The sequence below is a fragment of the Gopherus flavomarginatus genome, chromosome 5 (assembly GCF_025201925.1).
Source record: "Gopherus flavomarginatus isolate rGopFla2 chromosome 5, rGopFla2.mat.asm, whole genome shotgun sequence".
NCBI lineage: Eukaryota > Metazoa > Chordata > Testudines > Testudinidae > Gopherus > Gopherus flavomarginatus.
In genome coordinates, this window is record NC_066621.1 from 98,817,359 (window position 1) to 98,828,640 (window position 11,282).

An 11,282-nucleotide genomic window follows, 5' to 3' on the forward strand; every position below is an offset into this window, starting at 1 on the left:
GGGGGGCGCAAGGTGGAAGTTTCCCCTAGGACCAGCCTGCGGGAGGTCTGCCGAAGCCACGGGAACAGCGGACCCTCCGCAGGCAAGCCACCAAAGGCAGCCTGCCTGCCGCCCTCGCAGCGACCAGCAGAGAGCCCCCTGCGGCTTGTCGCCCCAAGCACGTGCTCGGCGTGCTGAGGCCTGGAGCTGCCCCTGGTGGCAGGCTCTCTGTCTTTCATTTGTTTTCTGTGTTGCCATGCAGTATTGTCCAAGGTTGCAGCTCCTGTACCTCTATGGGAATCTTTTTCAACAATCACAGACTCTCCCTGATGGGGCCACTGGCATTGGGCTTAGAAGTACGTTATCACTGTTTCTTTTGAAGAAAAGATAGTTTGGAGGGATAAGCAGGGACCTTTTTTTGTTCTGTGTTTGTGCAGTACCTAGCTCGATGGGATCCTGGTCCACGACTGGGGCTCCTAGGAGCTGCAGTAATGCACATAATAAATAATAAGCACTAATAATAATCATCATCATTAGGGAATTGATAATGCACCACAGAGCCTTTCCCCTGGAGGATGCTGGCTGGAATCCAGGTCAGATTGGTAGTGTTTGAAAGTCAGTGCCATCTGATGGCTCTTCAGTGGCCTTTATGAGGCCAGGTCTACACTATAAACTTACATCGATAGAACAATGTCACTCAGGGGGATGATGCACTTATACCGACCTAACCCCTTGCATAGACAGCACAATGGCGATGGGAGAGTTTCTCCCATTGACATAGCTACCACCTCTCATGGAAGTGGATTAACTAAACCAACGGAAGAAGCTCTCTCGTCAGCCTAGGAGTGTCTTCACTAAAGTGCTACAGTGGCGCAGCTGCACCTCTGCAGCTCTGAATGTGTAGACAGGCCCTAATATGCATTGGTCTCCATTCATTTCCTAATGAACAGGTATCCACATCACAAAGCCCCACTGCATTTTGTACTAATAGGCATCCTTGCTTGAGCAGAAGGAAAGATTCTGGGGCTGAAGACTGAAATCCCCTCTCATTCCCCTTCAGAACAGGGTAAAGGCACCTTGGGAAGGCAATATGGAAAACTTGCATTGCCACTGCTTCTGCTGTACCTGTTCTGAGCGCAGAGGACTTCACCCTGCAGGGCTGTCAGGCCACCACCTTTCACCAACACTAAAGTCACTGAAACTGTAAGCAAGAGAGAAGAAAATGTCGAGGGCAAGCAAGGAGGCTGGTGGATTGAGTTTGCTGATGCCCATGAAGCAGAGTCAGGTTACAAAGACAGGAGGTTGGACTATGCAAAGCAGGCTTTTTTTAAACCACTACAGGTGTAGAACTAAGTTAAGCAATAGTAGCTTGGAGAGACCGAGAGAAGGTGGGACCCACAGCCTAGTGCACAGAGCTCACTGCAGCTGCTGCCCTGCCAGCTCCAAGACACTCCAAGGGATGTAGTTCCAGAGGCAAAGGAGCTGCCACCGTGTGTGGGCTATAGTGGCTGAGCCACACTCATTTTCTGCCTTGCTTTACCCACTGACACTTTCCTGGGACTGCTGCCGAAGGCTTTTTTTAGTTTTTTGCTGGTTTTGTTTTTGTTTTAAACAGAGATTTGCAGCTTCCCCCACCCCCATCCACCAGACTCTTTTAGAAGGGGGAGCAGAGCTGCTCCCCTTTTTCCTGTTCAAGACATGCCCCCCCAGGAGCTGCTGGATTATTCACCCGCCCTGCGAAGAAACAGCACCCCGAGGGGCAGTGGCCCACAGCTGGGCATCAAATGTGTCTTGGTAGGTGACGGGGCTGTGGGCAAGACCAGCCTGATCATTAGCTACACAACAAATGGATATCCTGATGAGTACCAGCCCACTGCCCTGGACACCTTCTCAGGTAAGGGGGAATAGGAGTTAAGTGCCTATTGGGGAATCCTGCCTGACAGCAGCATGCTATTGCCTTCTGGGGTTGACGTTCTTCCTTTTTTTCCATTGTCACAATGTCCTTGTCAACACTAGGATTTTTCAGACACATCTTTCCAAAGCGTGCAATTCCACTGCTCCAGAGGTAGCAATGGTGGGAATCCTAGTATAGAGGGGCTACCAGCTACAATCAACATTTTAAGCACCATGTCATCTATCCCTGTTGGAAGCCAATGGAGTCAACATAGTGCTTAAAAACTCAGCAGCAGCCATCAGTTCCCACAGTTAACCATTGCAGGAGCTGAACCGACTGGACTTTTTTTTTTAAAGCTCCCCATGTGTAGACAAGGCTTGAGCGTAAGCTTTGCACAGGAGGCTGTAAAGGGAAACCGGTTTTGCCTCTCACACACAATGAGGGAGGCAACTCTCGTTCTTGGCTACAGCCTGTGCAAAACTGTAGAAAAGAAGTTTTTTTCTGCTTGAGTCTGTTCCTTCAGGCCTGAAACACTGCAGAGAGACTTAGCTAGGAGTTCATTGCCTTGCCTGCATCTCTCCTCAGGAAAAAGGGGGAGGGGGGAGAGCTGTATGAAACTCTCAGGGGGGTTATTATTGATGAACATATTACGTATTACCCATAACTGTGCTAAACTCTGGATTAAATCCTGAATTCTCTGACATCAGTGGCAAAACTCCCATTGACTTCAATAGGGTCAGGATTTCTTCCTTGATCTTTCTGTGGAAAGGTTTTATACTGCCTCCCATCACTGCAGTATCTGAGGGCTTCATGGACATATAATTAGACAAGACTGTGCCCCAAAGATTGTAACTCTGGTCAAGATAGAGATCGAGGGAAATGGACAGCTGTGTGGCACTCTCAGGGTATAACTAAGCAGCTCACAGCAGAGAATCTCAGTGCCGGAGTCTACAGACTCAGGCTTATTACTGTGTTAAAATCAGCTGCCCCAGCTGTGTAGATGTTGCAACACGGGTTCTGAAGCCTACAGAGTGGGGGTGGAATTCAGAATCTTTCCAGCCCAAATGTCTACACAACTGTTTTTAGCATGGCAACATGAAACCTGCAAACCTGAGTCTGTAGACCTGAGCTCTGAGGCTTGCTGTGTAGATCAGTGGCTCTCAACCTTTCCAGACTACTGCTGTACCCTTTTCAGGAGTCTGATTTGTCTGGCATACCCCAAGTTTCACCTCACTTATAAACTACTTACTTACAAAATCAGACATAAAAATACAAAAGTGTCACAGCACACAGTTACTGAAAAATTGCTCACTTTCTCATTTTACCATATAGAGCAGTATAAACAAGTCATTGTCTGTATGAAATTTTAGTATATACTGACTTCGCTAGTGCTTTTTATGTAGCCTGTTGTAAAACTAGGCAAAGGTCTAGATGAGCTGATGTACCCCTGGAAGACCTCTGCATATCCCCACTGTGTGTACTGGTGTAGATGTACCTTCACTGGTGTTCTTGCTGTGCGAGTGTCACTGGTTAGGATTGGGATTCAGGGAGAGAGGTGACCGTACGGGTTCCTAAGGGTTTTATTGCCCTGGTTATGTACCTATTTAAGATTAAAATACTGGGGGAAAGACAGCTCTGTGGAAATGCTTGGAAATTCATGGCGTGGTTCTGTCCCTTTTGTGATGACAGATACAGGGAGAGGGAGACATCCATCTTTGTGTAAAGCTTTGAATTTTATTGCTCTGGTTGTGTAGCCGGTTAGGGCAGAGATACAGTGCAAGAGACAGCTGTGTGGAAATCAATCTCCTCTGATTTCTTGCCCTGGTTCTGGGGAAAGGAGACTGGAACCTGGGGTTTATCCTCCAATGAAAAAAATGAATAATTAACATAATTAAAGAGCACATAAGTAAACACTGTCTGCTAAAGGTTTGCTTTGCATATTAAAAGATATGGGTGTTTGCTGTCTGGAGATAGCTCTGCTAATAGCTGTCTGGAGATAGCTCCTGGAGGGACAGGAGAGTAAATAACGTTCTGGTGATATGTTAACACCCCACTAACTCTTGCCTTCTCCTGGACTTTGAGCTGTCACAAATGCTGTAGCTTCACACATTCAGCTCTCCAGCTACAAGCTCAGCCTGTCTACAGGGCTAAGAAAATGTCCTTCCTTTTCTCATAGGTCTTGGGTAACATTTTCAAAAGTGCCTCAATCCCATTTTCAAAAGAGACTATGGCATTAAGGATCCTAACTCCCAGTGACTCTGAATAAGGCTTAGGCTCCTGAATAACTAGTTCACTTTTGATATTGGGGCCCCTCAGTCACTTTGGCCAGGTGTACATTCAAAGGTAGGTCAACATAGCTACATTGGTGAGGGTGTGCAAAATCCATACCCCCGACTGATGTAGCTATGCCAAGCCAACCCCCACTGTAGACGGAAAAATGCCTCCTTGGATAAAGCTGCCATTGTTTAGGGAGGTGATGTTGCTACATCAGTGTAAAACCCTCTTCCATTGTAGGCTGTGTCTACATTATGGGGCTATGCCAGTATAGTCTCTGTCATGTAGACATTACCTTAGGCACTTCAGAAAATCTTACCTCCTTGTCTTTATTGCTTGCTTTTTCATCAGTAGTGCAAGCCATAGTGGAGAAGGGCTCAGACATGTTTAACGGTAACTTGCAAAAGATTTCTTTTTTTAAATTGGGTGTGTGCCTTTTTTGCTACTTTATAATGGCTAAATATGGGCTGAAAGGGTTAAAAAAAATAATTCTGCTTGTTTTCACCTTTAGAAATACCAGAAATGTGTACTGTAAGCTCTCCAGATCCTTAACTGATGGGGGAAGGGACATTGACTTCTTAAATATGATGTCCTCTGTCCAAAATGCTCATTGGCATTGGCAGTGAATAATTATTAACAAAAAATGAAGAGTTTAAGGAGTCTGACTAAAAATCCATTCCTCTCTCAATGACTGAGCTTCAAGAACTCTAACTTCTATCATAGAGAACAAGCAGAAACAAAACCTTTAAAAAACATTTCAGGTTTCCTTTATCCATTGTAAAGAAACACAAAAGGGCACCAGAACAATTGTGATTCCTTTGCAGGTCAGCTCAAAACTAAAGATGGGCTCAGTTGGGATCCAGATCTGGGTTTCACATACCTCCAACTGCGGGGTGCTCCGCCCAGAGTTGTTTTTTTGTTCAGATGCCGCTCTAGTTCAGTCATCATTGTGAAGAGGTATGGGAGAACTGCTGAGCCCCATTAGCTTTCCCCAGAGAGCTACTGGAAAGAGCCAAACAACATTCTGCTGTTCCAGGTGCAGAGGAATTTTAGAAAAGGGTCTGAGGAGCCATCATTCCCTTGGGTCTCGGAGGAAATACCACCCGGATAATTGTCTGTTCTTATTCTGCTCCCACAACACTATCATGTTCAGTGTCGGGGAGAAGGACAGGGGATTACCATCATTCAAAATGATTATGTGTTATTGTTTTTCTATATCAGCATCTTCTGAAGGGGCCCATCTCTAGGGAATGATCCAGAAAGGAGGAGGCAGCATTGGTCAAGGGATCTTGCTGCCCTCTGCAATTTGGACATGGCTGTCCTCAGCCCACAATCAGTCCCATGCTGAACAGTTACTGTTGGCATGAGCATCCACAGCTCTCATTGAAGTCAAAGGGAACAGCAGGTGCTTGTCACCTTTGAAAACCAGGCCTTCACTATATTGCTGTTAACTTCAGTAGTCACCTGTTCTGCCTACCTGGAAGATCCAGCCAATTATAGGAAATAGCAAAAGTGGAGGAATTCCTGCCCTTCCCATTTGAGTACAGATTCGCCTGAACCAGAATCCATCCTCAGAACACCCTTGAACTTTAAGGAAATTCCTCTCTGGATCCAAACTGCACAGTTTAGGGCCATCTTTATAATGGGCCTGAAAGGGAAACCCAGATCCCCCCCAGGCTTTGGGCAAGTGTAGGTTTGGAACTGGATTTGGATCCGAACTGGATCTAATTTGGATCCAGTCCCGGAGCACCCATAGAGTCGGCACCTATGTAGCTAAGTTGATCTAAATTTTAAGCATAGACCGGGGCTCAGATTCCCAGCAGTTCTTTTGATCTGGAACAGGTTACTCTTCCTCCCCTGGGGCTAAGATATGGTAACAACACGGCTCAACTGTTTTCCAGCCACAAGGAAGCAATGGCTTTCACATATGCTGGCAGGAGAGGCAGTGCATTCTGTGTGCCTCTCTCCCTCCTTCTTTGTGTGTGGGTGTCTTAATTTCAGTTCATCCTCTCTCTCTCTCTCTCTCTCTCTCTTTCAGTTTTATGTCAGTAAGCAGAATGATTCTTCACCCCAAGGGCTTTTATGACCCCATTGACACTGAGGTCAGTTGTTTCTGCCACTTCACTCACCAACTAATAACTTGAAGAATAAGACAAGATTCAGTTTGCTTCTTCAAAATAAAAAAAAACCCTCCCCTCCCCATCACACCAGAGCCAATGACACATCAGAAATACTTCTAGTTGTTGTAAAGTGCTCACCATTGTCACCTTAGCACAGGATGTCTCCCTCCCTTCAGCAGACCTGTGCTATTTTCACATTCTATCAAGACTTTAATGCAATTCACAGCCCCTACCCTTTCCTCCAGCCATTCTTTGTGGAGTCTGAAATGCTCAGAGGTCTAACAACTTCTCTCTGAATTTCTGTGGGCAGGAAACAGGGCCTGACTCTGAGACAGCTGGGGCTGAAGACACCGTGTTAAGGCTTCCTGCAATTATGGAATAATGTGGGTGCAAAAATTGCATATATAATTCACCACTGGTGGTAGAAATGGTGGCAACTGTAGTGTAGGCAACACAGTGGTAAAAACACTCGAGCCCATTGGAGTTTGCTAGTGGCAGCAAGGCCTCAGAGTGCAGATAGGCCCTGAAAGGGCTTCCAGAGGAACTAAATCACATTCCTTTTCCTTTAAGCACCTTTGCCTTAAAATAGTGTTTTAAGTTCTTGGCTTTCCACTGCTGGAGCAATACTAAGAGAGCATCTCTGAGAAAGTTTTTCTTGAAATGCCAAATCCCTGCCCTGGATGAGGAGGTGGAGTCCTGGCCAGTCCCAGGGAGGGTGATCTGAGTATATATGTCTACACTAGCCAACTCAGGCTCACAGGATTCAGGCTGCGTGGCTGTTTAATTGCAGTGTAGACGTTCAGGCTCAGGCTGGAGCCCAGTCTCTAGGACTCTGTGGGGTGGGAGAGTCCAAGAGCTTGGACTGAAGCATGAGCCCGAAAGTCTACACCACAATTGAACAAGCCCACAGCCCAAGCTCCGAGTCAGCTGGTACCGGCCATCCATGGGTGTCTAATTGCACTATAGACATACCCCATGTAGCCACAGAGTGCAAAAAACTAGGAGTTAATCCCTGAAGTGCAAGATGCTATGTATCCCTAACTGATCTTTTGGGGATGTGGGAGCAGATTGTCAAATTATTGCTAGGGCACTCTTTGACTAAAAAGCCAGCCCAACCAAAGGCCTTTGTGTAGTGATGCCCTGGAAAGATTCCCTCAAGGTGTTGGAGCAACCAAAGAGACTGTCCCCAGGAAAGCTGGTGCAGGTTTCCTGAAGTGCTTACTAGGGCAGGGCTTTTGGTGTTTTAGTGAGAGCTGAGTAGATAGCCAGACAGGGTGGACACATGCAATAAAACTGAGAGTCACTTTAACACTGAGTCAGGGCATTAATTCAAAGAGCTCCCCAGGGACACAAAACAGGGTTGGAGAGAGAAACATGCATGTGTGTGCGCATCTGTCTGCCTCAAAGGCAGCAAGTCTGTACTCATCCTTTCTCTCTCTGTGTTGCAGTGCAGGTTCTGGTAGATGGAGCCCCGGTTCGGATCCAGCTCTGGGACACAGCTGGACAGGTGAGACCAGTCAAAAGAGAACCAGGAGTTTTGGTTCTAACTAGTCTGTGGAACAGGTGCTATTAGCAGGGTTTGTGGGGAGGACAGTGTACAGCTGGGAAAGAGGGACACACAGTAATGACACTAATGAAACAGAATGTGACAAGGACTCTTGTCATTCTGGAGGGCTGAGTTTCAGGGATGTGGAAGTGGAAGGAAGAGGACATGGTGCCCTGACTCTGAGATACTGCTAGCATACTCATCGTGTGAAGGAGTCACACCAGTATCACACTGTTGGAGTTCAGTCCAATGATCTTCTCTCTCATTTTTCTCCTGCAGGAGGACTTTGATTGCCTCCGATCACTTTGTTACCCTGACACTGATGTCTTCCTTGTCTGCTTCAGTGTGGTGAACCCCAGCTCCTTCCAAAACATTACTGAGAAATGGATCCCTGAGATACGGACTCAGAACCCCCAGGCGCCAGTGCTCCTGGTGGGGACGCAGGCTGACCTGCGGGATGATGTCAATGTCCTCATCAACCTGGACCGCTACCATGGGAGGCCTGTGCCCAAGCTTCAGGCTGAAGGTCTGGCAGAGAAAATCCGGGCACAGACTTACATGGAGTGCTCAGCACTGACCCAAAAGAACCTGAAAGAAGTCTTTGACACAGCCATTGTCAGTGCAGTGGAGCACAAAGCCCGGCAGGAAAAGAAGATGACAGCCAAAGGGATCAAAACCCTCTCCAAGTGCCGTTGGAAGAAGTTCTTCTGCTTTGTCTGAAGCTGGTTTGGAAAATCACCTCATGCCAGTGCTGATCCCAAGCCTTCTTGGAGAGCCATGTGACTGCACCTATGGCTTCAGCGAGGAGAATGCTGTGAGCTGTTGAGGCTTGGAGTCCTGGCACTTGCTGGGTTATGGTCACAGGCCTGGGAGACATGAAATGGACTTCGATTGCACCAGGTTACCAAATGGTCCTCTAGCTTTAAGCATCTGGTAGACATGCCTGTGGTGTCCCAGCACAATGGGAGCCTTTAATACACCCAGACTTGGTCCTAAAGAACAAGCAGGTTCACTATGCCCGGTATGACCAGTTTCATTTCTGAAACCCAACTAAAACTTCCAAAATGCTGTCCTAGCATAATCCAACTCTGGTGTAAACCTTAAGATGGATTCTGGAGAGCTGGCTTTATTTTGTCTGTTCTAAAGTCTTGGTTGAGAAGAGGGAGGGGATGTTTAAAGGAGACTAACGTTGTTGATAGGGGCTGGTCAGTTTAAAAAAGTAGGACTTAGATGCTTCCCCTCTAGTTCTGATCACTAAAATGGGAGAGAGGGGAACGATGTCATCAAGATGTGATAGAGCTGTGCTCTTGGGTTTGTAAAGATACCTTACCATGTGGGAAAGGGCTTACCTATGAGGCATACCCTGGAAAGAGACCAGTGGCTATATGAGGGAAATCACACTACAAGTCATCCTTGAAACAAAACATTCCCTAAAGAGGTCTCCATGGTACAGAGGGTTACTGTGCTACAGCCATATGCTCAGAAGTGATCACTCCTTTTGGGTGCCTACCTTGGGACACCTTTGTGCCTGATGTTCAGAGGTGGTAAGGAGTGGGACTGCTAGGCCTCAGCACCTCTGGACATCAGGCACAAAGGCAACGCTGTGATAGTGAGGGGTTTATAATGCAACAGGGAAGTGCAGTGGTGTTGAGGGAGAGAAGGAAAAGCATGTAATGGAAGGAAGAGAGAGATGTGGAGTGAAGCCAAGAAGGAAGGAGAGAAGGGAAGGAGAGAAAGGAAGGAAAGGGTAAAGAGAAGGGAAGAGAGGAAAGAGGGGAAGGGGAAAGGAAGGGGAAGGAAGAAAAGTTATTTCACTATCATGCTTGTAGGATTTGGCTCACGATGAAAACTCAAGTGAGCTCGCTTTCTAAAATGTTTTTGTCCCTCGGTTTCAAAATTCAGAGAAAGTAGTGGGGGGACGGGATGGACAGTTCCTCTTGTTCAAATAAAACTATCAGTTTCGGTGCTGTACGGCAGAACAGGAGAGAATTGAGTTCCCCTTGTATTGTTCAAACCTTGAGTCTGCAAATTGATAATTGAGGGCCCAGGGCTCTCCTTTCTGTTCTCAGGAGTTACAGCTTGATCCACTGAAGCCTGAAGCAAAGGAAACCCTTAAAGATCCTGCCATAGGAAGACACACACTCTGTCTGCTCCATTTTCGCCCAGCGAAGCAGCCCACTTTGTCTGTGAGTCTGTTCCCTATGAGCCTGAGACCGGGGTCAGTTTCCCAGTGCGATTACTCACCCCTTATTACTGAGCTTATCTCCATTTCTAAAAAAATTTCCACAGAGACATTTCAGGGTAGTTTACAGGGTAGAGAACATCACAGGCCTTTCATGCAATGCTCTGGAGAGTCAGGGGTTGCTCTGCACCTGGCAGTCAATCATCCTTTTGGACATTCTCTCTGAAATAATGTTAGGCCAGGGGATATATTTGGGGGTTGTTTTTACACATGGACACACACCCCTTGCCTAGTCTGACTATAAAAACCATAGCATTTCACACGGGTGGCCAGAATGTGACCCATTGTCCCAATGCCACTCAGATGACAGCCACCTTCATCTTTAACACAGAGGTGCAGTCCACTAAGAGTAGAAGCCCAAGCATGCAGTACAGCCAGGTCACTTGGCTCAAGATGGAGCATTGCATGTAGAGACTTATAGTCTCCACTAGCTGCATCCCTGTATTAAAGCTGTTCATGGCTCCAGTTGTTCCCTTTTGTGCAAACTGGGTGTGGCCCTTCTGAAATGTCACTGAGTTCAGCTGGATCCAGTCATGCAGGGCCAAACTGTGGAGAACGCAGACCAGTAATTAGAATTGAAGAGAGTTATTTTGCCATTATACAACTATGCAGGGCACTGTCAGCTGAATATCACTTTCAGTCATAGATGTATCACTGCATTTCTTTCCTAGCTGTGTAGGACAGCTCTTCTGTGTAACTAATTCTGTTTGCAGGTTGGGTCTTTGTGCATTTCCATAATGTAAGAACAAACCCTGAGACAGGGCTGATAAAGAGAACACCCCCTGAGCCTGAGGAGGGGTGAAAGCACCTGCAGGAGCTCATTGGGAGTGTTGGGCTTCCCTGGTTCCCCAGTGCAGAGTGAGTGCTGTGGAGAGAGCAGGCATTCCCCTTCAGTAGCTCTGAACGGACAATGGGGTTGTTTTGTCCCAGGAAAGAAGCTGCACTCAGAGCTGCTTTCGTCCACTGTTCAGTGTGTCAAATGTTTGTTCAAATAAAATGGTCTTATTTGAGAGTGACTGAAGTCTGTGTTCATAATTTCATTGGTGGCAAGAAGCCTGAGGCCTTCTATGGGTAATGGGATTGTTCTACTGGATAGCCACTCTCAGAATGGAGCTATGTGCCCTTGTGAGGGGGTGTCCACACCACACAGAAAGGGGGTAAAGGTGGCCATGTAGGCCTGTTAACTCCATAGGCTGCACCTGGAGGAAGAAGAGCCAGGGAGCAGGG

General features: G+C 47.0%; 1 protein-coding gene across 3 annotated transcripts; it reads left to right on the plus strand.

Annotated features, from left to right (window-relative positions):
- Positions 1–1,365: 1,365 nt before the first annotated feature.
- Positions 1,366–11,027, plus strand: RHOV (ras homolog family member V). Of its 3 annotated transcripts, XR_007774632.1 has the most exons (4): positions 1,366–1,873; positions 7,716–7,774; positions 8,093–8,713; positions 9,883–11,027. XR_007774632.1 is itself a non-coding variant. In XM_050954885.1 (3 exons), exons 1-3 carry the CDS (start codon positions 1,678–1,680, stop codon positions 8,531–8,533), a joined length of 696 nt encoding a protein of 231 aa, XP_050810842.1. In that variant the 5' UTR covers positions 1,366–1,677; the 3' UTR covers positions 8,534–11,027. The 3 variants fall into 3 exon arrangements, 2 of the variants coding, with proteins under 2 accessions (XP_050810842.1, XP_050810843.1); XM_050954885.1 differs by having other exon boundaries at positions 8,093–11,027; XM_050954886.1 differs by having other exon boundaries at positions 1,746–1,873; positions 7,721–7,774; positions 8,093–11,027.
- Positions 11,028–11,282: the final 255 nt, after the last annotated feature.